The sequence below is a fragment of the Aspergillus campestris genome (assembly GCF_002847485.1).
Source record: "Aspergillus campestris IBT 28561 chromosome Unknown P168scaffold_3, whole genome shotgun sequence".
In the NCBI taxonomy this organism is placed as follows: Eukaryota; Fungi; Ascomycota; class Eurotiomycetes; order Eurotiales; family Aspergillaceae; genus Aspergillus; species Aspergillus campestris.
The window spans coordinates 2,065,753-2,092,051 of NW_020194338.1; the positions used below are offsets into that span (position 1 = coordinate 2,065,753).

The window sequence follows — 26,299 nt, forward strand, 5'->3', positions numbered from 1 at the left end:
TCTGGTCCCATCTATCGATGCTAGAAGAATGAAGAAATGGGGGTCAATGTTAAAATAGAAATTACCACCCGGATCGCTGATCTATTGGCAGAAGTCAGGAGTCCGGCTCGGGATGAGCCTGTCTTCCCGTGTTCATTGTCTGGTCCAGGCACTGCCATAAAAATAGCCCTGAAAAAGGGGCGAAAGGGCGATGATATATGACACTTTGAGACAAAGGATCATGTCGAAACAATAGTACGTGGATGTTGGTTACTTCTTTAGCAAATACGCAAATCGGCCCTGACCCCTGGATGAATGTATCTACCTAATTCTTTATATCTCTAACCGTGGATCATAGAGATGACAAGTCCTCTATTATACAAGATATTTATCAGTCAACCCCCTATTATGATGCTCTACATAGATCACATTAACACGTCTAGTCTCCATTGGTAAACGTGCCATATCTGGTTCACGATGCAGAGAGATACCCCTAAACGAAGTCGGAGCGCACTTCCACCTGCGCATGTCTATATAATAAATTATAGTTTTGTTTCCAGAGCGTCTGTCCGGTAGTTTCCCAAAAAGTACCAATCTATAAATGTCAGAATTCTTAGAGTCAAGCTCCACTAGAGTGTCCATATCGACGGCATTCAGTCGTGCAAGGTATCATTTACTACCTACGAGCTATACACCAACCCTAGGAATATGGTCCGGTCGATTAAAGTTTGTCCGATCGCAAATGACATTCAATTAAACTATTTTCGGGACCTTCTTACTATCAGTCAGATCATTTATTGCTTCATATTCTAATTTTGTATCCACCTATACTGACATCTTTAAATATACGATTTTGTATCTATAGCATCATGGACAGTATACTATATGGTGGCCTGAGGCCGGAGCTCCCGTTAGATGCGCTATACCAGATTAGGTCTAGCTTCCACTCCGCCCGCCGCGTCGGAGAAAACATCAGTCATATTGATATGAAGTCACACCTCAACAGAAGCAATTGTTGATCCTCCCCAGTCGCTCTGTTCAGCGGTCCTCTATTGCTCCCTCGCGCACAACATAATGATTACACGGCGATTATGAACTCCTTCTTTCGTCCCCGGCTGAGTCCACCTCGGACGGTCTTTGCGCAAGGGCGATTGCGGTGCGGATTTCGCCCATGCCGCCTGCCCGCTCCCATGCGCTTTGCCACGACGTCCGCACCCGACTCTATATCCAGAAAACTCGACCTGCTAGCCATTGATAGGAAATGGCAGGAGAAATGGAAAACAGACGGGCTGTCACCACCCGAGGCTCCCGTGACGGAACAGAGAACGGGCGGAGGTGCGACGGAGAAAAAGCCTAAATCCTACGTTTTGTCCATGTTTCCTTACCCTTCGGGAACGCTACATATGGGTCACTTGCGGGTTTATACAATCTCGGATGTGCTCTCGCGGTTCTACCGTATGCGCGGTCATGAGGTCATTCATCCAATGGGTTGGGATGCCTTTGGGTTACCGGCGGAGAATGCGGCCATCGAACGCGGCATTAATCCTGCCGATTGGACCAAGGAAAACATTACGAAGATGAAGGAGCAGTTGCGGAGTATCTCAGCCTCTTTTGACTGGGATCGGGTAAGTGTCATTTTGCAATCAATGAGTAAAGGCTTCTGCTGACGGTGAACTGTGAAATTTGAAACAAACAGGAACTGGCAACCTGCGCACCTGAATTCTACGAACACACGCAACGGATATTCCTGATGCTCTATAAACAAGGCCTAGCATATCAGGCGGAGGCCCTCGTCAATTACGACCCAGTCGATAAGACCGTGCTGGCGAATGAACAGGTGGGTGTGCTTGGGGAGACTATAACCTGTCGACGAGACTAACTGTCGGTCAGGTTGATGCGAATGGCTTCTCCTGGCGCTCAGGGGCCAAGGTCGAACAATTGAACTTGAAGCAATGGTTCTTTCGGATTACAGCCTTCAAGGAGGCTCTACTGAAGGACCTCGATTCTCTATCGGGCGGCTGGCCGGACCGGGTAGTCTCGATGCAGCGCAACTGGCTCGGAAAATCGTACGGCGCCAAAGTCACATTTCCTGTATCAGTCGGTGAGGGCGGAGGTGCCCAACGCGATATCAATGTCTTCACAACCCGACCCGACACACTCTACGGTGTGGAGTATCTCGCCCTTTCGTTAAACCACCCTATTGTCCAGGCGGCTGCGCAGGAGGATGCGGGCCTCCGCAAGTTTTTGGAGGAGGCTGCCTCTCTTCCGCCGGATTCCAAGGTTGGCTATCAGCTGCCGACCGTGAGCGCTTCGAATCCACTGCACATCATCGACAAGGAGACTACTCACATTGCCCAGAGGCTGCCCGTGTTCGTCGCGCCCTACGTTCTCGGCGACTACGGTGAAGGCGCAGTAATGGGAGTCCCCGGTCATGACTCGCGAGACTTGGCCTTTTTCAAAGATAACATGAATCCTGAGGAAATCGCGATCGTGGTCCAACCAGAGCGCCCAGCGGAGACAAAGGAAGCAAACCCCGGTGTGGTGTCCGCCAGTCAGGCCGAGGCTTTCACCCAGGAAGGGTTCCTGACATCACGTTGCTGGAAATATCAGGGTCTACATTCCCGGGAAGCCGGTGAGCAGATAGTGAAGGACCTGATCCGTGTGGAACATGGAGACTTTGTCGAACAGTGGCGGTTGAGAGACTGGTTGATTAGCAGACAGCGTTACTGGGGAACCCCGATCCCCATCATTCACTGCGGTGACTGTGGTTCTGTACCGGTCCCGGATGACCAGCTTCCTATAGAGTTGCCCAAAATCGAGGGAGAATGGCTCAAAGGAAAGCGCGGCAATCCCCTCGAGTCCAATGAAGAATGGGTGCACACGGAGTGTCCAAAATGCGGCGGTTCTGCGCGACGCGACACCGACACCATGGACACTTTTGTGGATTCCTCGTGGTACTATCTGCGCTACTTGGATCCCGCGAATAAGGCATCGCCGTTCTCGCCGTCCAAAGTCCGGCCCGTCGATGTTTACGTCGGAGGTGTCGAGCACGCCATATTGCACCTGCTTTACGCTCGCTTCATCTACAAGTTCCTCTCCCAGTCGGAGCTATTCCCCGAGATCTCCCATGCCGGTAGCCTTGCGGGGCCCGCGGAGCCGTTCAAGACCTTGCTTTCCCAAGGAATGGTCCACGGCAAGACCTTTTCGGACCCATCGACTGGCCGATTCCTCCATCCTTCCGAGGTGGACCTCTCGAGCCCAGACAAGCCTCTGATAAAGGGAACCGAGATCACGCCCAGTGTATCCTTTGAGAAAATGTCCAAGAGCAAGCACAACGGTGTTGACCCCACCAGCTGCACTTCAACCTACGGGGCTGACGCTACTCGCGCGCATGTGCTCTTCTCGGCACCAGTCAGTGAAGTGCTGGAATGGGACGAGGGGAAGATCGTGGGGATTGAGCGGTGGTTCAAACGGCTCTGGAAGGTCGTGCTGGACGCGAATGAACGATTCGCATCGGAGTCTGCTTCCCTCCGTATCAACCGGTCTGACTTGACGGCACCCTCCGGCCACGCCATCCCCCTCCCCAGCTCCTTGGAGAGTCTCGGTGACAACGACGTGAACTCCGTCCTCTTTACTCACCGGACCATATCGTCCATTACCCACTGCATCGAACACAATCCCTACGGATTGAACACGGTCATCTCCGATCTGACGAAACTGACCAATACGCTGTCGTCATCGGCCCCCGATTCCCCGCAAATCCTCTACCTGTGTGTTTCGTCACTCCTCCGTCTCCTGGCCCCCGTTGCACCCGGACTCTCCTCCGAAAGCTGGGAGATCCTCAACCGCGCTGTACTCAGCGACCCCGCGGCAAGTGTACCCACAGTCTTCGACTGCCCATGGCCGACCCCCCTTCTAAGTCCCGATCAAGCGGACGCTCTGTCCACCCGGGGAGGCCAAACCGTCGCGGTGCAGATCAACGGGAAATTGCGATTCAGCGTCACGATCCCCCGACGACTGTCAGCGACGACGACGCCGGCCGACGCCGGCCGCAAAGGTGGGCCCACTGTCGAAGAGCAAGCGTGGATCATCGACCGTCTCCTTGATACTGAGGAAGGCCGGGTGTGGTTGCGGGAGAAGAACGATTGGGAGAAGCGACGGCGGGTGATTGTTGTTAAGGGGGGGAAGTTGGTGAATGTTGTATTTTAGCCTGAGTCGGGCCATTCTGGTCGTTTTGCGGTTGGATAGACCGTATATATAATCGACGTGTAACTATAGAAATAAGACTCATATTTTCAAAGAAGAAGTAAGATAAGGACGGACAAGAAAGGAGGGAAAGGACCTCATACTGACCTACGCGCATTAAACTTTTCCAAAAGCAACATGTCATCCGAACCATACATTCGAATCATGACCTCAAAATGCCAGCATGATGTTCTCCCCAAAAAAAACCTTGTTCCATCAAACATTCACAGGTAACAGCCCTAGTCGCAAAAACCACCAACCCACCAACCGTGCGCGCCCATTATTTCCAACCAGCCCGTGCAAGTCGTGTGATGTTGCCCCCATTTCCATAGCCAGTTGTGTGTGGTGTTGGAGGAGGTGGGGGGAGGAGAGAGGAGAGAGGAGAGAGGAGAGAGCTGAGGGGAACCTACTTAGAGCCTGGAACCTGAATGGAGTGGAGTGGATAGCCTGCTGGATTCATTTTCCCCGCACGGCTGAGCAAACATTGGTCCGCGGGTTCTCAACATGCGGATCTCGGCTTTTTCTTGCCTGTTTGCCCCTATTGTACGGATAGTGCCGGTTCTAGCGGTGATGATGGTTATCTTTCCCGTTTACATGAGAGCGATATGATCGGTCGGTGGTGGTACGGCGGAAACTCGGATCTGAAACAATGACATGGATGGTGGGTATGGATTTGGAGTGACGTTTTGGGGACAGCATTTCGCTGGGACATTCGTCTCATTATCACATTTTGTTGTGGATATGTATCTCTTTTATATTGCTGTGTTCTATTTCTTGATCCCTGCTAGGCTAATACAGCAAATATAGGTCAATCTACTTCTCTTCTATATTGAAATGTAGAGGATTAACCAGTGATAACTTGATGATTCGATGGAGGAATGGGTGAGGGGTGAACAATAATCTTAGTCTCCTCATGAGGGGTAAGTAGACCCCTCGTGCGGGGCAACCCCGATTGCGGAATAGTGCGTGAGGGGATTGTCAAGACAGCAATGTACTGGTCCCGCTGGTTCGTTCCATTGGAAGAGCAGCGTTCGCTTCAAGTTGGCCTGCAGGTAGTAATCCAGATTTTGAAAACAAGATTTACATTCTGATTTGATAGTAATGGCACTAGGAAGATCCTACTCATTTGGTAGGCCAAAAGAGATCATAGTGGTTTTTGTAGGCATCTAGGCATGCATCTATCTTGCCCCACTTCTATGGAGTACACCCTACTACAGATCTACAAGGAATAGAAAAGGTCCCTACCTCTAGTACAACCTTAACCACATAGGTGGTGGTCTGAGGTGCCCAGCCTGTCAGTCATCATCGACCCGGGTCCCGGTGCGGAGAACAGCAAACCACCTCCTCACCAACCCATCATTCGTGTCCCACCGCATGGTTCTGGCTGCATGTCTCCCCTCCCCTCTCATCCAGGTGCAATCCAATCAAGGATGGTGGGTCTGACCTCATGGAATTCTCCCCTCAGTGCCAATTAGGACCCGCCCGTCCTAATTGGTACGACTCCCCATGGATGGGCCAGGTCAACGATATCTGTACAAGGCGGAAAATCTGATGAGGGGACAATGGGGAGTGGAGGAGACCGACCCAGCGACTGATCTCCGACATGACAACATGTTGGAAAGTAGGAGAAAACAGGAAAAAGCGGTCTCAGAAATTACTATATATAATAGCTAAACGATTCCCCTGATGGTTTGACTTTTCCCATCCCAAACCAGCTCATCAACATCATACTTGTTTCGGGTCGATTAGCTCATCGACCTTGCATCTCGAAGTCTACTCCCGTCACCAGTACGTAGCATTCCTGCATTCCAATCCCCCGCTCTCCTTGGGTCTACCCTTTTTTTTTTAAAAACCATGCTGACCCCTCTGGAAGAACCGTCCGCTTTTCAATTACAACTTCTTGCTCTGTCTCTTTTTGACACGTGATACACGTCATTCTTCAAAATGGTATTTGTCCGCTCCTTGTCTCGCCAGCTGCAGCGTCCAGCTGCCTCTCTCCTCTCCTCGACGAAAGCCAGATGCATGCCAATGGCCCGGAGTCCCTTTCAGGGTCCGACGGCGAATCTTATCGGTGGTGCACGTACGCTAACCGCATCGGCGAGCTTGCAGGGTAAAGTTCTTATGGTTCTCTATGACGTAAGTGCTCCATCACCTCTTCCCAACCTTGGAAGCGGAGTCAGGAACATCTAACAAGGACAAACAGGGCGGTGAACACGCCAGACAACAGCCCGGTCTGCTGGGCGCCACCGAGAACGAGCTGGGCTTGAGAAAGTGGCTCGAGGATCAGGGTCACACCTTGGTCACCACCTCCGACAAGGAGGGAGAGAACTCGACCTTCGACAAGGAACTGGTGGACGCTGAGGTCATCATCACCACTCCGTAGGTCCCCCCATCGCCCTCTTGGTCTTACTATTGATCAGTCCCACTAATCCCTCATGATAGCTTCCACCCCGGTTATCTGACCGCGGAGCGTCTGGCCAAGGCCAAGAACCTGAAGATCGCCGTCACCGCCGGTGTCGGTTCGGACCACGTCGATCTCAATGCCGCCAACAAGACCAACGGCGGCGTCACCGTCGCCGAGGTGACCGGCTGCAACGTGGTCTCGGTCGCCGAGCACGTCGTCATGACCATCCTGACCCTGGTCCGCAACTTCGTCCCCGCTCACGAGCAGATCGCCCGCGGGGAGTGGGACGTCGCCGCCGTGGCCAAGAACGAGTACGACCTCGAGAACAAGGTCGTCGGAACCGTCGCTGTGGGCCGCATCGGTGAGCGTGTGCTCCGCCGTCTGAAGCCCTTCGACTGCAAGGAGCTGCTCTACTACGACTACCAGCCTCTGAGCCCCGAGGTCGAGAAGGAGATCGGCTGCCGTCGCGTCGACGACCTGGAGGAGATGCTCGCCCAGTGCGACGTGGTCACCATCAACTGCCCGCTGCACGAGAGCACCCGCGGTCTGTTCAACAAGGATCTCATCTCCAAGATGAAGAAGGGTAAGCCTCCCCGCGCCTTCCCCGTTTCATGCAAAGAAAGAACCGTAGACTGACAAGACACAGGAGCCTGGCTCATCAACACCGCCCGTGGTGCCATCGTCGTCAAGGAGGACGTTGCCGAAGCCGTCCAGTCGGGCCATCTGCGCGGCTACGGCGGTGATGTCTGGTTCCCCCAGCCCGCTCCCCAGGACCATCCCCTGCGCTACGCCCAGCACCCGTGGGGCGGCGGCAACGCCATGGTCCCCCACATGTCCGGTACCTCGATTGACGCCCAGATCCGCTACGCCAACGGCACCAAGTCTATCCTCGAGAGCTACTTCACTGGCAAGCATGATTACAGGCTGGAGGATCTCATTGTCAAGGACGGTGACTACGTTACCAAGGCTTATGGCCAGCGCACGAAGAAATGAATCAACCTCGGGGCCTGTGATTAGTATTGTGGATGTGTTATGATACCTAAAATTAAATATTTTTACTGTTCAAACTTGCTTGAGTACAGCAGATTGGTAGTGGCTTTCTACGCAGTTGGAAAGGTTGTCTGTTTAGAATTTGCCGGAAGTACCTCCAGCCGTGGTTGAGCTCACTCACCCAGCCTCGTAAGACCAATATGTATAGATATGCAAGACCCCTATAGACAGCCCGCGAACAAGTTCAGATGTTCCTTAATCCACCCTGTCAACCACCACTATCTCCAGCCGACAGCCCCATAAATTAATATATGTACAGTTCCTCACCCCACCCCAGAAACCCCCCGTCACCGACGACCCCCTCTCGGATCCCCTTCATCATCACTATCATCCATAAACCCCTCCTCCAAATCCCTACTCAACCGACTATCCGTCCCACCCGGCGAATGCCTCCCCCTCTCCAGCGCCTCGCGCCGCCCAGGCCCCATATCCATGCCCACCATGAGCTCGCCCTCCTCGTCCAATATGCTGATATTGTCGTTGTGGTCGGTCAACTGGTGCTGGCGCCACGAGCTGGGGAGAAAGAAGCGCATCATGGCGTCGGCTATCCGATCGCGTAGGGTGGAGGTGTGTGCGGATATCGTGTCAAGCGGGAGGTACTGCGAGTAGCGCTGGTGGTAGTGGCGGAAGAAGGGGATGATGAGGAATGAGAGGAGGAGGTAGAGTGTTAGGGAGATGGAGGCGGGGATGAGGATTGTCTGGATGGGTGGGTTAGTATGTACGTCATGCATGTATATTGCGCGCATGGTGTGGGTGCCATCGTGGGCAATGGAGCTGTAGGAGAAGGGTTCAGACCTTCGCAAAGCTTGCTGCTGACCCCATCTTGGAGTTAAGTCGATATCTGGACTGGATGGGTCGTGTTCGAGGTCTCAGCCCCCAATGGAGAACAAGCTGTTTCTGTCCCAGGTGTTTGGCAGTCGACACCCCCCGCTGATAGGCCGATAACGATCGCCGTTTTGTATATGTCCGCTATAGCATGCGACGAGAATGCGACGAGAGGGAGGTAGAGAGAAGCGTAGCGAGTAGCATGGGTGCCTATTCAGGTCCAATGGTGCTGACGGGTAGGCCCCGATTGAGTGGCTGTGTAATCCAGTATCTGTCAAAGCGTTGATTACCTCATGAAACCGATATCAACCGATCGAGTGTGAGTGTAGAACTGCAATCAGCGTATCAAAATTGACCAGACAATTGCTTCAATCCAGATACAGCCTCCACCTCCAAGTAAGTCGGCCGTGCCTGAGGCGGCCCCGATAACGCCGCCACGTGACCGCCCCTTGGGTTCGGGCGTCACGTGCAAGGGCGGCTGCTACCGCGTTCTAGAGCCGCCTGTGTCCCAGACCCCTCCCCTGATGCCCCGTGCATCCTCAATTCCATCCAGCCCTGAACCGTCCAAGGGAGGCCGATCTCCTGCATACAACCCCTTCTGCGCGAACCTATCGGGTGTTGATATCGAATCGCCTCTCTGCTTACGGGTTGGTGCCCGCATTGTGAGTGTGTGCGCTACATACGATATCGACCGGTGGTGGAGTCTCCGTATTTGGGATTCCCTCCTCGCTGCTGCTCCGCAGCGGGTGTTGGTCTTCACCAACCGATTGACTAGTCCGATTGCAGAGAAGAACATCGGGCATAGATTTGGGAGTTGAATGTCCCCTCCACGTTCATTACCACAGACTACGGTGGCATCCTCTTGACACTTCTTTCTTTCTTTTTTTTTTACCGATCCGATCAGCGACCAACGCAACGAGAACTGTTTGACACGAGGCCCCAGTCCACCGCTCATGCTGCGCCTTGCATCGGCCAGCGACGTCCGTCAAGATGCCACCCCCCTCCGCGCCTGACAAATCGAGACAGACCTCGGGTGGCAAGTCGTTTTTCGGAAGGAAGCTACACAAGGACCGGCCCGTGGAGGATCGTTATGATGGACATGGGTCGCTAGACAGTCTCGCACCACCTGGAAGCGCCGCCGGCTCTCGTTCCTCTAGACATTCGAAACGCTCTTCCGTCCAGTCCGTCGATTATCCCCAGGAGATTGATCCCGCCACGTTGGCGCCGTCCGCGGGCGTCATCACGGCTTTACCGTTTGAAAGCTTGCCTGCCGATACGAGGTCACCCATCCCCGTGGATTCTCTTTCCAAGCCCGATGTGTCGCCGCGGAAAGAGCCATCCCCGAGTAATCTTGCAAAAACGGGCGATTTTCATCAATATCCGGTGTGGAATCCCAATGCTGTCCGGGACACCAACGTCTACTCGCACCCTACTGGCCCCCGTCCGCCGCCTCACGCTACAAACGTGACTATGACCGGGAGCTCGTCTGGTGACAGGGGAACCCGGTATCAGCAGTGGGGGAGACCCGGGAGTTCGGCAGCCAACACCGGTTTCAGTCACAACTCCTCCTCGACAATGGATTCTTCTTCGAACTCGCGGGTTTCCTTGGACCAGGCTAGTATCCACTCGTCGTTGTCCTCCAATACGCGAGGGTCCAACTACTTTTCTTCTGATGGTTCCGGCCGTACGTTGACGTCTTCGCATTCGGCGGATCGCAATACCTACTTTCCCAACGGAAATTCCAATCGGCTGTCAGCTACACAAGCGGCCTGGCAAGCTTCTCACCCGTCTACCTCCCCGTTGCTGAGGGCGCCAAATCCCGAACAGTATCTCGCCAGACCCAGGGATGACCGGATAGTAGACCAGCTGTTTCTGGAGCTGATGCAAAAGAGAGGCTGGCAGAATCTCCCGGAACAGGCTAAACGACAGATGGTGGCATATCCCGCTTCGAAGAAGTGGACCCTTGTCCATCAGGACCGGCTGACGGAGCTACAAGGAGAGATGAAGCGGAAGCAAAACGCACGGCAAACACACGGCCATGATGGCCCGTCCGGGATCCTCGAGCGCGCCGACGAGGAAGGTAGCCCGGAGTGGTACGTCAAAAAGGTCATGGACGACAGCATCACGTCAAAGCAGCTGGCGAGTCTCAGTGTCAGCCTGAGGACACAACCCATCAGCTGGGTGAAGGCGTTTGTCGAGGCACAAGGCCAAATAGCCCTGACAAATGTCCTTGCAAAGATCAACCGGCGAAAGGTATCAGGTCCGGTGCCCGCGCCTCCCACCGGAGACAAAGATCTGGACCGTGAATACGATATCGTCAAATGCTTGAAAGCCCTGATGAACAACAAATACGGAGCGGACGATGCGCTATCGCACCAGCAGGTGATAGTGTCCCTTGTGAGCTCGCTGTTGTCGCCGCGCTTGAACACCAGGAAACTTGTCAGCGAAGTCCTGACATTCCTTTGTCACTGGGCCGATGGCTACGGCCACCAGAAAGTGCTCCAGGCCATGGACCATGTCAAGAATAACCAGGGCGAGACTGGCCGCTTTGATGCTTGGATGCGCATTGTTGAAGTCACCGTCGACGGTCGTGGGAAGATGGGCAGTTTGGTCGGTGCCAGCGAAGAGTATCGCAGTGGCGGAATTGGCATAGAAAATCTTCTGATGGAATATGCTGTTTCCACTATGCTACTGATCAACATGATGGTAGACGCAGGCGAAGGCGATCTACAATTACGATGCCACATTCGCGCTCAGTTCATCTCCTGCGGCGTCAAGCGTCTCCTGACGAAGATGGAGGGCTTCCAGTACGAGGTCATTGACAAGCAGATCGAGCGTTTCCGTGAGAACGAGGCGATCGACTATGAGGACCTCCTGCAACGGGAAGGAAGCAGTACGAAGGACAGCATCGAAGGCGAGGTCAAGGACATGGGCGATCCGTTGCAAATCACGGACGCAATCGCCACGAAGATCAACGGCACCAGGGCGCACGACTACTTCCTCTCTGCGATGCAACACATGCTCCTGATCCGGGAGAACTCGGGAGAGGACGGCCTTCGAATGTATCAGCTTGTGGATGCTATGCTGAGCTATGTTGCCATGGATAGGCGACTGCCCGACCTGGACCTCCGCCAAGGGTTGTCGTTCACCGTCCAGAGTCTGTTGGACCGCCTCCACACGGACGCAGAGGCCAGACAGGTCTACGATGAATCCTTAGAAGCCCGGCAGATCGCGGAGGCTGCTATCGCGGAACGGGATGAGATGCGAGCGCTGGTCGAACTGGGTGCAGACGGCCTGGTCAAGAAGTTGCAGAAGCAGATCGATGAGCAAACCGGCGTCATTGAGCTCCAGGCGAGACAGAACGAGTCTGTCAAAGCGGAGCTTGCCGACGTCCAGAGACTCCGTGCCCAGGAACTTCAGCGAAATGAGCTGGAAACCCGCGAGCTTTATTTGATGCTTCGGGATGCCCAGGACATCGCCGCATCCAATGCCAAGAAGAGCAACAACAACAACAACCTTGCAGAAACGGATCCTTCGCAGATGAGAGGCATTCTGGATCGGGAGAAGCTTCTTGGGAGACTAGAGATGCAGCTCGAACGGACCAAGACACAATTCAAGCTAGAGGGCAAGGTATGGGGTCAACACGGGCCCTCCGACCGACTGCGCGAATTGCGGGAGCAGATGGATGGGGACACCGAGCCAAGCGACGATTTCCAGGAGCAAGCCCGCCGCAATCTCGAGGCAAATGCATTAGGGTCTGTCTATCGGAAGCATAGCTTTGCGCCAAGACCGGAGAAGGTGGATGAGGACGAGGAGACCTTCGATCAAATGACGCAGCGACCCCGCATGAACCCTGAGCAAGCGACTGGCCTGCTGGGAGAGATCGCCCTCAAGGTTCCGAAAATTGGTAGCGATGCCGAAGAATCGGATACCAAGGGCTCTGCTCCAGAGCAGCCCGAAGATCTCGAGGCCACCCCGACCGAACCATCGGTGGCCCAGAAAGATGGACAAACCGAAGAGAAGGACCTCCCCGCTGCTATGCCTCCTCCCCCTCCTCCGCCACCCCCTCCTCCTCCGCCTCCAGGCTTCGCTGCTGGCGCTCCGCCCGCACCACCACCACCTCCACCCCCTCCGCCCCCTGGAGGGGCCGGGTTCCCTCCCCCGCCGCCGCCTCCTCCTCCACCGGGTGTCCCCGGTGGAATGGGGCCTCCCCCGCCTCCGCCACCGCCTGGCATGTCTTTTGGTGCTCCCCCTCCGCCTCCACCGCCTGGCATGTCCTTTGGTGCCCCCCCTCCGCCTCCACCGCCCGGCGCCTCGTATGGAGGCTGGCGAGCCAATTATGTGGCTTCGCAGGGCCTTACACCTCACCCGACCAGTGTTCTTTCCTCAATCAGGCCCAAGAAGAAGCTCAAGGCACTGCATTGGGACAAGGTCGATACTCCACAGGTTACAGTGTGGGCTTCCCATGCAGTAAACCCCGAAGCCAAGGAGGAGAAGTATTCCGAATTGGCGAAGAAGGGAGTGCTGGATGAAGTGGAGAGGTTGTTCATGGCGAAGGAGACCAAGATCTTCGGCGGTGGCACGGCAGCCAAGCAGCGCAAGGACAAGAAACAGATCATCTCCAATGAACTGTCTAAGAACTTCCAGATCGCGATGGCCAAATTCTCGCAGTTCCCGGTCGAGGAGGTCGTGCGGAGGCTGATTCACTGCGATCCAGATATCCTGGACAACGCCGTCGTCATGGACTTCATGCAGCGCGACGAGCTGTGCACCATCCCAGAGAACATCTCCAAACTGATGGCTCCGTATAGCCGGGACTGGACAGGCCCTGATGCAGCTAGCGCCGAGAGAGAATCGGATCCCAATGAGCTCAGCCGTGAAGACCAGATCTACCTCTACACTGCGTTCGAACTGAACCACTACTGGAAGGCGAGAATGCGTGCACTTGCGTTGACACGGTCGTTCGAGCCCGACTACGAGCATATTTCCACGAAACTCCAGCAAGTGGTCAAGGTCAGCGAGTCTCTCAGGGATTCGGTTGCTCTCATGAATGTCCTTGGTCTGATCTTGGACATCGGCAATTTCATGAACGACGCCAACAAGCAAGCCCAGGGCTTCAAGCTGGGCTCTCTAGCCCGTCTCGGCATGGTCAAGGACGACAAGAATGAGACTACGTTCGCGGATCTTGTCGAACGTATCGTGCGCAACCAGTATCCTGAGTGGGAGGACTTCGTGGACGAGATCGCTGGTGTCGTCAGCCTCCAAAAGCTCAACGTTGACCAGCTGCGCACGGATGCCAAGAAGTACTGCGACAACATCAAGAACGTACAGTCTAGTTTGGACGCGGGTAACCTGAGCGATCCTAAGAAGTTCCATCCTCAGGATCGTGTCAGCCAGATTGTACAACGCAGTATGAAGGATGCGCGGCGCAAGGCCGAGCAGATGCAGCTGTATCTGGAAGAGATGATCAAGACCTTTGACGACATTATGGTCTTCTATGGAGAGGATAATACGGACGAAGGCGCTCGGCGGGACTTCTTCGCGAAGCTGGCCTCTTTCTTGCTAGAGTGGAAGGTAAGTGTCCTCCAGCAACCCTGTGACGTCGTGGAACACCCAGCTAATCATCTGTTTAGAAATCGAAGGAGAAGAACATGACGCTGGAGGAGACGCGGAAGCGGATGGAAGCGTCTTTGGCCCGCAAGCGCATCAACGCCGGCCTTGCGAATGGTGCTGGGACCACGACCGAGAGCCCTCAATCCCCGGTCACGAGCGGAGCCATGGATTCGCTCCTGGAGAAGTTACGTGCTGCGGCACCCCAAGCCAGAGACCAGCGTGATCGTCGCCGCCGCGCCAGGCTGAAGGAGCGACACCAGGTTCGGGTCGCTTCGGGGCAACAAATCCCGGATAATGCTGGCGAAGAGCAGAGTGCGGGCAACGGAGACGGAGCCAGCAACACGGCTGCTGAGGGCGATGCCGATGCGGGCCCGACGGAAACCGGCCTTCTAAGCCCGCCTCATCCGGAGACAGAACCAGGCTCTGACGCTAAAGGATCCCAGATATCCGAGAGCGAAGACGTGGCAGATCGTGCTGCGAGCATGCTACAGGGTCTGCGAGACAACACAGATCCAGAGCGCACCCGAAGACGAAGAGAAGGCGCCGAGGAAGAGCGGCGAAAGCGTCGGGCTCGCAGACGGAATGGACCTACCAACGGAAGCAAGGACAGTGGCGATGGCTCTGTCATTTCACCCGTGCCAGAGCCGGCGACGCCTCCAGGGACTGATCCCATCGACCCCGATGACGAGGCAGCGTCGCAACCCACATCCCCGCCGTCTATCGTGGTATCTGAACACAAACGCCATTCCTCAGACGGCGACGAGTCGGCCCAAGGTTCTCCAAAGGGTCAACCCGCCGCTGCTGAGCCATCGCCATGACGTGCTACGCTGTTTTCCTTCGCGTCTGGACGACCCTACCCTACCTTGTCCATAATATAATGTGTTGATAACCCAACTGACGCCGTCTCGGAAGTATTTACTATTGTTCATTAAGTATGTATAATATTCCTTCGGCAACTTGTGCTTTTTTACCTCAGACAGGATTTTTTCTTTTTTTCGCCCTTCTTTTCTTTCGTTTCTTTTCCCCGGTTCATCTTTCTTTCCTTTTACACTTTCTTATTTTACCTTCTATTGTCATACTTCATTCCCCCGTGTGTGGTCCTCAAGACATTAGCCAGCGTGATGGGACCAGGCTCGATATCGTTATCCTTCCTTTTCTATCTTTCCTTTCATCACTTTGTCTTTGCAATCCAGTTTCGCCAATATCAAATGGATTGGCCAATCCCCGAAGCTTTCTGTTCAAGGGTACATATTTTGTCTTCGCAACCCAATAATCCCAGGGGCCATTGTTTACCCCCCGTGTGTTTTTCCACTCACTCATCTTGATATTTTCCCTCCTTGTACATACTGATTTTGTTTTTTTTTTCCTTTCCTTCTGACCCTGATTCCAATCCCTGTTCTGTGCGCACTTGTGTGCCAATGTTATATGTGCATGTCAGTCACGCGAGAAAGAATAAATGGCCGTTGTGTGGTGTATGGCGAAGCGTCATCTTTTCGACGCGCCGGCGTCTGATGCAGCTGTCCATCGATATACCCTTTCATTTTACATTTACTGTGCTTGTTTTCATTGGCTCGTTGGCTTGAGCCGAGCCGAGCGTATGGTCGTTGTAATGCATTATGTTTAGATTCAGACCTCGACTTTGTTGATGTATATGATTGACTATTCCCATCACAGGTTAGGGGTCTCAAGTTTGGAGATACTAGAGTTACTCCGGAAGTAAAATGGTGGCTTCCCTTGATGGTCTACCTACCAGACCTAGGTTGAATGGTGGATGGGTTAATCAAACCACTACATAGAGCGTAACATCGTGAAATTATGGGTTCGGCAACATGTGAACGAAATCATCTCTGATCATGTACGGTGATTACTCATTGGACTGCGAAAGATTGTGATAATCCGGAAGGTCTATTACATCCGTCTGTTTATCCTGTCGATTGATACAATATTAGATATACATACAAGCAACACCTAGGTGATCTGTATAAACACCGCGTCCCGTTCGTTCAAGTTGCAAGAGAGCTAAGTGGTCATGGAACGCATTCATAATTTCCAAACCGCCCAACCTTTCAGGTCCAGTTCTCGGAGAATTCCCCGCAGTGGTCCTTGGAGCTCCATACCCTGGGCCCAGAGTTTGGGCCCCGCCATATAGCTGATGAAGCCTTCTGGTCCGGAAACGAAGATCATCTTGCGCTGTTGGGCAGGTGACGAGTTCGTGAAGTCCGTGATGTGTTGTTTCGTTACGGAGGTGCCCTCCTCGTCGACGAAATACTCGACTGTGACCTGCCCAGGGTACTGCGCCTTGAGAGCTTCCAGTTCCTGAACGACGTGGGACGGCCGGTGGTTGATATCCGTGGGAGGCTTTTGGTGGTCCGTCGACGACCGGAAGAGACTCGACAGCCACGATTGCTTGGCTTCTCCGGTGGTTGGCGAGTGGTCGCTTCGCCCACCGGCGCAATCGTCCCGCTGCCGATTCGCCCAAAGAATATGAATTTTCCTCGATTCCGGCGATGGGCCGTCCCGGGAAAGAAGCGTATAGCCAGCCTGCAAGGCGGGGGCGATTCCCGTCCCGCCCGCGATGAACAGAACCTGCTGTGTATCGGGCGGGATCTCACACTCGATGCGAGGACCGCGGATATCCACCGGGGTCCCTACCTCTAAACTATGCAAGTATCGAGACATCTCTCCGAAGGCATCTCGGCGGATGAAAAACCGCAAGGAGCCCTCCTGGTCCTCCACGGCTGTCCACGACGGTAGAGGTGTATAGTCCCGGCCGATTTGCAGCTGGGGCTGTTTGAACATTACGCTCCAGACGCCAGTCTTCCAAGCTTCCTCGTACACCTGGGAGTTACTCCCGCCGGCATGGGATGGTCGAAGCGTGAATAGACTGCCAGTCGACGAGACGGGTTCCTTCGAGACGAGATAGTAGGGGGTGAAGGTGACAGGGTTTAACACGGAGGATTTGGATTGTTGCGATCGGATATAAGCGCCTACTCCGGCCGCGGCGGCACTCACGAGAGCCAGCCGGAACCAGAGGCCCTGTTTCTTGGGCGGAGATGACGAGGATCCATGCTCATAACTCGATTGCGCCGGGAGGGGAGGGGCCGGTTTGGTTGGCGGGGCGGAGGAGTTGAATCGCAGAAAGCCTCGGATCGGGAATCTGGACTTCATGAGAGTATCTCCGCATGTATTGAAGGCGAGTATGTAGCTGGTGACAATGGAAGGAGAGAGTGGGATAGAATAATCGTGACAGGAGAAAATCTTGAGCCGATTGGGGACGATGGACGATCGGACGGGAAGATCATCATCATACTAGGATGTTTCCGTGTTATTTCCAGTGGGGTCCAGGAGTAAATGCACCTGCCTGTATGCGTACGCGCGGGGGGCACCGCCTAGAGCTCCGCCAATAGTAGTAAGATTCACTGTTTCTGCCTCTAATGCCACGTACTTCGTGTCTTATCGTCACCCCAACTTTATATCCTTTATTAGCATCTTCCACTTCCTTCTTTCCCTTCTTTCTCTCCTTCTTCCCTCTCATCCTCCTTGTCTGTCTATGCCTCATAGGAATGGGCACTGTCTTTGTATCGACCGTCATTGCTTCTCTTTGCTCTAGTTTTTCTTTGTTTCTTTCCTCTTAATCTGTCTACTCCGATCCCCCGCCAACACCTCTCGTCCTGTCGCTCGTTCTGCCGCCCCCATAACCACGACCTCTCCTCGAAAGTCGCCGAAGTTGGATAGTGGAACAAACAAACAAAGCGCCAAACAGGGAGACCAACAAATAAATAAATACATCCTCGAACGAATTATCAATCGGATCGTATATCGCAACCTCCCCGGTGATGTCCCATGAACCGTTCCCGGCCGCTGGTACCCGATCGGGCAATAACAACCGCAATGCCTCTCGGGACTCGCTCGAACTCGCCTCGCTAGCCTCCTCCTCGCCCGACTCGAGGGAGTCTCGCTCGTCGTCTCCCTCGGGAATCTCCTCGTCGCGCAAACTCTCTCTGGAGGATGAAGACCCTCTCGGGGAGCGCACGGGGTTGACCCGCTCCTATTCCGTCTCGTCCGCCTTCGACTTCGGAAACACCCTCTTCCCCTTATCTCAGACCGCCAGTGGATATGCGCCCTTGGGAGGTCGACCGACACTGGATCGCGAGGCCGGTGTCACGGATGGGGCGTTGGAACGGAATAAGACCCTGACTTACATGAATGGGCTGTCCCTCGTCGTGGGATTGATCATTGGCTCCGGCATCTTTTCCTCCCCAAGTCAAGTCAACGCCAATGCGGGGTCGCCTGGGGCGTCGCTCATCGCATGGGTTGTTGCGGGGATTTTGGCATGGACGGGCGCTGCGAGCTATGCCGAGCTCGGGGGCGCAATCCCCTTGAACGGTGGCTCGCAGGTCTACCTGTCCAAGATCTTCGGCGAGATGACGGGCTTCCTATTCACGTGGTGTGCTGTTCTCGTGCTTAAACCAGGAAGTGCGGCCATTATCGCCATTATCTTTGGCGAATACGTGGTCCGGGCCGTCATGGGTGCTGAAGTCCCATTGAGCCCCTGGGTCGAAAAAGCCGTCGCATTCGGTGGTCTGTTTTTAGTGACCCTGTTGAACTGCATCTCGACTCGGGTGGCTGCCCGCATCGGTGATCTCTTCATGATTCTCAAGTTTGTCGCCCTGCTCGGGGTCACAATAATCGGAGTCATTGTGGCAATGACCGGGCTCTCGTCGAGTGGAAGTGCCAGCAAAGAGTGGAAGACTGGCTGGTTCGAGGGCACCAGCACTGATGTATCGGCTTGGGCGGTGGCCTTGTATGCAGGCCTATGGGCCTTTGACGGTTGGGACAATGTGCGTGGCTGATTTACCTTCTTCTCCCTTCCCAATCCACTCCCTAACAATTAGCTCACCACTTCGACAGACAAACTACGTCACGGGCGAGTTCAAAAATCCGAATCGCGACCTCCCGCGAGTGATCCATACGGCGATGCCCTTGGTGATCATTTCTTATTTGCTTGCCAATGTTTCCTACTTCCTCGTGCTGCCCCATTCGACCATTGAGTCGAGCAACACGATCGCCGTTCAATTTGGCGACAAGGTATTCGGAAGCGTTGGTGCCCTGATCTTCGCCCTGATCGTCTCCGCCAGCTGTCTTGGTGCCCTGAACGCAACCATCTTCACCAGCGGACGTCTCGTATATGCGGCGGGCAAGGAGGGCTACCTGCCCTCGATGTTTGGAAGCCTGTGGACTGGAGGCTCGCCGTCCAGCGGGTCGACGAATCGACTGCAGCGTCGTTCGTGGGCGAGCAAGTCAGTCGCTCGTCTCTTCGGGGAAGGGGCACGGATCGGATACACACCCATCAACGCCATGGCGCTCAATTCCGGCCTTACTCTGGTATATGTCATTCTCGGTGAATTCAAAACCCTCGTCACCTTCTACGGCGTTGCTGGCTATATATTTTACTTCCTCACGGTGCTCGGTTTGATTGTCCTCCGGATCCGAGAACCGCACCTGGAGCGCCCTTACCGGACGTGGATCTCGACTCCGATCATCTTCTGCTGCGTGAGTCTGTTCCTTCTCACTCGAGCGGTCATCGCGGAGCCTCTGCAAACCCTGATCGTGGTGGCGTTTATCGTTGCCGGAATTCCGGTTTACTTTTGGCGCATCTACCGACGGGACGGTCGGACATCTTTGCCTGGGTGGAAGTTCTGGCAGTCGAAATAACGAGGTCGTTCTTCATTTCTTTCTCCACAATTCTTATTCTCCTTCTACCTCACCCACCACTCGAGGGGTTGCACCCTTGCCCCTATCTTGAATTTCCTCATACTCGCCTTTAATATATGTTCGCTTAGAATAAGGTGAACCTACTTACCGGATATGATACCCTTTACATTGACCCAGGTGTTTGGCATGCCATAGAATCCCTGATGTCGCATCAAGATCATCATGGCCTATGACCGGCATTTTGATTACTGCCCTTTTCTTTTCACCGATCATGTTCTGTTGAACCCAAATCTGAGATTTGGGTTTTTGTCTTCGACTACTGTTTTATTATTGGAGGAATTCCCCATGGTTTTGATCCGCCACATGGTGGATGGATATACATAGTTACGCGGATCGCTTGTGATATAGGTACGCATGTAATTTAATCGATAATCGCAACCAATTGTGGTAGATGCAATACACGATACAGGAAAGGCTAGCATAAAACCAACCCCACCATTGACCAAAATAGGGAAAAAGCCTATCGGGTGAGGGGTTGCAGAAACGATATCGAGCACGCATATCACCACGACATTTCGCTCTATTGCCAGCTCGCTGTACCGGTAAGTATCGGCATCTTGTACGCGGAATTGAGGAGGACTTGAGATAGGCCATGGACTAAGTTGGCGCGTTAGGGGTAGTTCATTATCAAACAATTGGTCGAAAATAGATTGTTGATAACTCGTGCCCAATTGTTCAAGACTTGATTAATATCCCTGGAGGACTAGGACTAGTCAATAAATACTGACACGACGGCAAAAGACCACTGTTTGATCCAGAGTACTTCGTATTCCTACTACAGGCACAATACCCGGCTTTCGTGATATCAACCACCATGGGGAGTATACAACCATGGGAGCAGACGGTCTCCCAGAAACGGGCCCTGAGGGACCAAGTCATGCAGGATTACATGGCTCTCGACCTGGGCCAGCGGCCCCCTCAAGTTGACCATGTTCATAAGCGCTCTGCTCTCGCCAATGACCCTGTGGGCCAGGAGATCACCGACATTGATAGCATTCCTGCTTTCCTGGAGCTACTTGGGAGTGGAAAGTACACTGTCGAGAATGTCGTTCTGGCTTATGTCAAGAGGTACGCACATCACTCGTTGAACATACAAGATCTTAGATGGTCATCGTAACGAAATTAACCGCATCTAGGGCTGTTATAGCGCATCAACTGGTGGGTGGCGTTGATAGTCCAAGTCCACCGTTACAGCACAGCTAACACACCATGCTTAAGACCAACTGCATCACGGAAGTCGTCTTCGAAGATGCACTGGCACAAGCTCGCGCCCTAGATGCGCACTTCAAGGAAACAGGCCAACTCAGAGGACCACTCCACGGAGTCCCTATCACGGTAAAAGATCAGTTTAACGTCGCAGGCGTCGATACGACTCTCGGTTACGTGGGCCGTTCGTTCGCCCCGGCGACGGAAGACGCTGTCTTGGTTCAGATCCTGCGGGACATGGGCGCTGTGGTTCTTGCAAAGACAAATTTGCCTCAGAGTATCATGGTTCGTTCATCTATCCTCCCAATGGCAAGACGCTTTAGACTTACGGTCTTGGTTTACAGTGGGCCGAAACCAGTAACCCCCTGTGGGGATTGACTGTGAACCCGCGGAATCCTAACTTCACCCCTGGTGGTTCGACTGGAGGCGAGGGTGCTCTTTTGGCCCTGCATGGATCCCTTCTAGGGTTTGGTACGGACATTGGTGGAAGTATAAGGATACCGCAGAGTCTGATGGGTCTCTACGGGTTCAAACCTAGCGTAAGGAGCATCTGTTCTTTTCTGGGACTGAAGAACGCATTTTAATGACCTTGACCCCCAACAGAGCGCCAGATACCCCTACCATGGAGTCCCGGTTTCCACAGAAGGACAGGAGCATGTACCCTCATCTGTGGGTCCGATGGCGCGCGACTTATCATCCATCTGCTACGTCAGCCGTCTGATAGCCGACTCGAAGCCGTGGGAGTCCGACCCGCGATGCGCTCCTCTCCCGTGGAACGAGACGGCATTCCAAGAAGTCCAGTCCCGGCCGCTAGTAATCGGCTTGATCCTGGACGACGGAATCGTGAAAGTCCACCCCCCAGTGGAAAGGGCCCTTCTCGAGCTATCCGAGAAGCTGAAGCGCAGCGGCCACGAAGTCATCATCTGGGACGCATCCGACCACCTCGAGTACATCCGACTCATGGATCTCTACTACACAGTCGACGGAGGCGAAGACATCCGTCGCGATATCAGCGTCGCCGGAGAACCGTGCATACCGCACGTCGAAGCGCTCCTCAACCGCGGCAAACCCATCTCCGTCTACGAGTACTGGCAGCTCAACAAGCAGAAGGTCGCGCTGCAGAAGAAATCCCTCGATAAATGGAATGCCGCTCGCGGCCCCTCGGGCAGGCTAGTTGATGTCCTCCTGGCGCCCACGACGCCCCATTCGGCTGTTCCCCATCGGAGCGTGCGGTGGGTGGGATACACTAAGATATGGAATTTACTGGACTATCCGGCTGTTACGTTCCCTGTTGACCGCGTGCGCGCGGAGATCGATCAACGGCCGACGGAGGCGTATCAGCCTAGGAATGACTTGGACGCGTGGAACTGGAATCTCTACGACCCGCAGTCTATGGATGGACACCCAGTTAACGTGCAGATCATTGGGAGGAAACTCCATGAGGAGGTTGTGTTGGGTGCTGCTTCTGTGGTTGAGAAGGTCTGGAGGGCTGACAAGTGATATACCGCATACTTGTAAAGGAGTATACGACGGTAGTACATAATGACTGCACTGTTTAGATGAGGAACCAATTCAAGACTCGGATAGTAGGTTTTGTGTAAGTTCGGACCAAGCACAATCTAACCCCCACTTTTGGGTGGAGTTGAGTTCCAATCCTCTCTCCATCCAACATCCCCAAGTTGACGTTTGGAGACAAATTCGGGTATTCACGTACTATGTATCATTCCATGGTTATGACTCCATAAGAATCTCCCTATCTAATCACAATCATAATTGGATGGCGATTGATATGGGTTGGAGTTCCAACAGCGAATTGGAGAAACCAAATGCTTCGTCTCCACGCCGCGATTATACTTCTCCAAAGTCTCCAACAAGTCCACGAACAAGACAATACAGAAACAGGTCGGCGATAACAAGATCAAAATTCGTATCAATTTGTTATCTTTATTATCGCATCACTGATAGTAAACTCATCCCACAACGATTGTCCACAGCGTGGCCGATAAGAGGGATAACCTTCCCCGCATGCATATGTATGAGATCCATGGTTGCTCACCTACCCTAGTGGTCCACGCAGGTACAGCATCATTGATCCAACTGACATTCCTGGTATTTCCAAAGAGTTCGGATCAGAGCGGAGAAAAGGAGAAGTTTTGCTTATCTTGATTGATCATTCAAATGGCTACTATGGCCAATACTCCCCACTCTCCCCACCCCCCACCTACTCCCCGCACCAACATATAAGGAGCGGATAGCAGTCTCCTCCGATTTTCGTCTTGAGAAATCCTAACCCGTCCAGCTTCACATATCCATATATTTGGATCTCGATTATTGATATACTTCGCTTTCGATAACAGACACAATGGGCAAAAAGCGGATCTTGGTCAGCTATGGAGTGGATATCGACGCCGTCGCGGGCTGGTTGGGATCGTACGGCGGAGAAGATAGCGCCAATGACATCAGTCGTGGTATGAACACCTCGCTCAAACATTCTTTTTGCGCCGGAAGAGATCAGCCAGAGCTAACACTCATGTAGGCCTTTTCGCCGGCCACATCGGCACCACGCGTCTACTCAAGATGTTCGAGAAATACAACATCAAAGCAACGTGGTTCATCCCGGGCCACTCGCTCGAGACCTTCCCAGAAGAATGCGCGATGGTCCGCGACGCAGGGCACGAGATCGGCCTGCACGGCTACAGCCACGAGAACCCCACAGACATGACCATCGAGCAACAGCGGGATATCCTAGACAAGACATACCATATGCTGACGGACTTCTGCGGCAAACCGCCGCGGGGGACCGTCGCGCCGTGGTGGGAGACGAGCGAGGAGATGGCGGATATTTTGCTCTCGTATGGTATCGAATACGATCATTCTATGTCTCACCATGATTGTCAGATGTATTGGCTGCGTACGGGAGACTCGTGGACGAAGATTGATTATAAGCAGAAGGCGGAGACTTGGATGAAGCCGTTGGTTCGGGGCCAGGATACGGGTCTGGTGGAGATCCCTGGGAACTGGTATATCGATGACTTGCCGCCGATGATGTTCATCAAGAAGTCGGCTAACAGCCATGGATGGGTGAACCCGAGGGATGTGGAAGATATTTGGAAGGTTTGTCTCGACGTCTTTTCCCTACAATTCCATTATAACGCCGGACTAATGGGGGTTTTTTGTGCAAAGGATCATTTTGACTACTTTTACCGAGAGTACGACGAGTTCGTCTTCCCCATGACCATCCATCCGGACGTCTCGGGTCGTCCCCATGTTATCCTCATGCATGAAAGGTGAGTAACATCCCCCCTTGCTACGAATATACCAAGACGCTCATCCTGTCCAGAATCATCGAACATATCAATAAACACGAAGGCGTCGAATGGGTGACTTTCGAGCAAATGTGCGACGAGTTCAAGAGCAAAAATGCCCCGCCTGCCGGTGCTAAGATGCCTGCGATCCCGGGCACGAAGAAGTAATCTATATCCCATCCATCAAGGGGGGTCTCTCATCAGCTTGGCTAGGACTATTACCCGGTATATAGTTAAATTGGGTGGCACCTAAACTCAAGTTTGAGCGTGTTGGAAGTTAAAGCTATAGAAAGCTTCAATGACTAATATGTCTATACATTAAACAGGCCCCATAACGCCTAATCTATGCTAAATTCAAAATTTCATTTTTCCTCGTGTCAACTTAGGCCTTTGGCGGCTCGAAAAGCTGCGGTTTCATGTTGATCTTGCAGAGCTTCGCCACACAGCCGCTCAGTTGAAGGAGCGATTGCACTCCGTCCAGGATGCGCATGTGCGTAAAGCCAATCTCCCGGATGAACTCCAGCTTAGAATGCTCGGATAAGGTTGGGATGGTCTTGGTCACTCGGAACATCGTGCTGATGATATCGTGGGAGGAGTACCCCAAGGTCCTGCTCATGTCAGTGAAATTGACCTCGAAGCGTGCAATAGAAGGTATTACACACCATAGCTCATTAAGCGTCTCCAGCGCAGCATCAACCTTGCCTTCCCAGCAAGCCTTGATCATAGCTTGCACTTTAATAGGATGAGGGCTATCGACAACGCGGAACACGTTGTCCCCACTGACAAAACCGAATCCTGACCATGTACTCTGTAGGTTATTGATCGCCTGGCGCATATCGCCCTCGGCACTGAATACCAAGGCAGCGATGCCGTCCTCCGTGTGTTCCACTTTCTCCGCGTCGCAGACTTGTTTCAGGCGCTTGACCACTTGCCCATCGGTCAACCGGGAGTATCGAAGGATAGCACATCGCGACTGGATTGGCTCGATGATCTTGTTGGACTGGTTGCAGGCGAACGCAAATCGGGTAGTTGAAGCGTAGATTTCCATGGTCCGTCGCAACGCTTGCTGAGCACCGGATGTCATACTGGATAATATCCCGTGAGTAAATGAACTATCGAACAGATGGGAAACCCAGCAGTCCTCACCTATCTGCTTCATCAAGCACAACGATCTTGTGACGGCCCGGAGGCAGCGTAACTTTCTTCTGGGCGAAGCCTTTGATCCTGTTCCGCACGACGTCGATGCCTACATGTTGTCAGAAACCGCATCACCTCACCCTGCACGTAATCAATATACCTCGTTCATCACTAGCATTCAGCTCCAACACAGCTTCTTTATACGCATCCCCTAGCAATTGCCGCGCCAGACACATAATCGACGTCGTCTTTCCGATACCTGGCATGCCTGAGATGATAACGTGCGGCATGTTGCCGTCTTTGGCGATAATCTTCAATCGTTCGATCGTTTCGGTGTTGCCCACTACGTCGTCGAGATATACAGGGCGGTATTTTTCAACCCTAAGTCATCTATGTTAGCGCTGCGTATAGAGGAGGGGAATTGGTTGGATACGCACCACGGGAGCTCATAGTCTGCAGGAGCACCTGCGGTGACGGCCTTGAGGCCATTCTTCGCGGCGCTGGCTGATGATTCGGCTTTGGCCATTGTAGGTTCAATTGTCTTTGCTTCCGTGTGTTCTTTCTTGTCGGTCGTTTTGTAGTTTATGACGGATATATCCACTATCAACGAGTAGCCGCTGAGGAGGCTCGGGAACAATGCCAAATGACGCGAGTCGATAACCGACGCGTCTTTCTGATTTGACCGAAAGCGGTTTAGCTTTCTGCCTTGGATTTTAGGAATCCCTCCGCCTTCATACTCCGTGGATTATACCGATTTCTC

At 53.5% G+C, this 26,299-nt stretch overlaps 8 protein-coding genes across 8 annotated transcripts; 5 read left to right on the top strand and 3 right to left on the bottom strand.

The window, feature by feature from the left end:
* The first annotated feature begins 1,000 nt into the window (after window positions 1-1,000).
* P168DRAFT_325685 (leucine--tRNA ligase NAM2) lies at window positions 1,001-4,253 on the top strand. Its single transcript, XM_024841039.1, has 3 exons — window positions 1,001-1,604; window positions 1,676-1,816; window positions 1,870-4,253. Exons 1-3 carry the CDS (start codon window positions 1,071-1,073, stop codon window positions 4,186-4,188), a joined length of 2,994 nt encoding a protein of 997 aa, XP_024695463.1. The 5' UTR covers window positions 1,001-1,070; the 3' UTR covers window positions 4,189-4,253.
* A 1,915-nt stretch (window positions 4,254-6,168) lies between these two features.
* On the top strand, window positions 6,169-7,621 carry fdh (formate dehydrogenase (NAD+) FDH1; the record flags this gene model as incomplete). Its single annotated transcript, XM_024833301.1, has 4 exons — window positions 6,169-6,360; window positions 6,428-6,603; window positions 6,667-7,211; window positions 7,275-7,621. The coding sequence occupies 4 exons, from the start codon at window positions 6,169-6,171 to the stop codon at window positions 7,619-7,621; spliced, it is 1,260 nt and encodes a 419-aa protein (XP_024695464.1).
* A 344-nt stretch (window positions 7,622-7,965) lies between these two features.
* Window positions 7,966-8,870, bottom strand: P168DRAFT_303129 (uncharacterized protein; the record flags this gene model as incomplete). The annotated part of the gene is made up of 2 exons (XM_024838722.1): window positions 8,474-8,870; window positions 7,966-8,376 (listed from the first exon to the last, which is right to left on the bottom strand). Exons 1-2 carry the CDS (start codon window positions 8,498-8,500, stop codon window positions 7,966-7,968), a joined length of 438 nt encoding a protein of 145 aa, XP_024695465.1. The 5' UTR covers window positions 8,501-8,870.
* A 623-nt stretch (window positions 8,871-9,493) lies between these two features.
* P168DRAFT_231984 (formin sepA) lies at window positions 9,494-14,934 on the top strand (the record flags this gene model as incomplete). The annotated part of the gene is made up of 2 exons (XM_024833304.1): window positions 9,494-14,077; window positions 14,137-14,934. The coding sequence occupies 2 exons, from the start codon at window positions 9,494-9,496 to the stop codon at window positions 14,932-14,934; spliced, it is 5,382 nt and encodes a 1,793-aa protein (XP_024695466.1).
* Window positions 14,935-16,023: 1,089 nt separating this feature from the next.
* Window positions 16,024-17,373, bottom strand: P168DRAFT_288770 (cytochrome b5 reductase family protein). Its single transcript, XM_024836864.1, has one exon. It carries the CDS (start codon window positions 17,282-17,284, stop codon window positions 16,157-16,159), a length of 1,128 nt encoding a protein of 375 aa, XP_024695467.1. The 5' UTR covers window positions 17,285-17,373; the 3' UTR covers window positions 16,024-16,156.
* A 579-nt stretch (window positions 17,374-17,952) lies between these two features.
* P168DRAFT_309663 (amino acid/polyamine transporter) lies at window positions 17,953-22,647 on the top strand (the record flags this gene model as incomplete). The annotated part of the gene is made up of 7 exons (XM_024839321.1): window positions 17,953-18,920; window positions 19,012-19,787; window positions 20,650-20,959; window positions 21,028-21,049; window positions 21,110-21,382; window positions 21,442-21,636; window positions 21,701-22,647. The coding sequence occupies 7 exons, from the start codon at window positions 17,953-17,955 to the stop codon at window positions 22,595-22,597; spliced, it is 3,441 nt and encodes a 1,146-aa protein (XP_024695468.1). The 3' UTR covers window positions 22,598-22,647.
* Window positions 22,648-23,395: 748 nt separating this feature from the next.
* On the top strand, window positions 23,396-24,709 carry P168DRAFT_288772 (polysaccharide deacetylase family protein). The gene is made up of 4 exons (XM_024836865.1): window positions 23,396-23,565; window positions 23,634-24,211; window positions 24,281-24,384; window positions 24,438-24,709. The coding sequence occupies exons 1-4, from the start codon at window positions 23,460-23,462 to the stop codon at window positions 24,568-24,570; spliced, it is 921 nt and encodes a 306-aa protein (XP_024695469.1). The 5' UTR covers window positions 23,396-23,459; the 3' UTR covers window positions 24,571-24,709.
* P168DRAFT_249783 (replication factor C subunit 4) lies at window positions 24,700-26,291 on the bottom strand. The gene is made up of 5 exons (XM_024834188.1): window positions 25,977-26,291; window positions 25,700-25,920; window positions 25,549-25,648; window positions 25,065-25,487; window positions 24,700-25,010 (listed from the first exon to the last, which is right to left on the bottom strand). The coding sequence occupies exons 1-5, from the start codon at window positions 26,063-26,065 to the stop codon at window positions 24,785-24,787; spliced, it is 1,059 nt and encodes a 352-aa protein (XP_024695470.1). The 5' UTR covers window positions 26,066-26,291; the 3' UTR covers window positions 24,700-24,784.
* Between the last annotated feature and the right edge of the window lie 8 nt (window positions 26,292-26,299).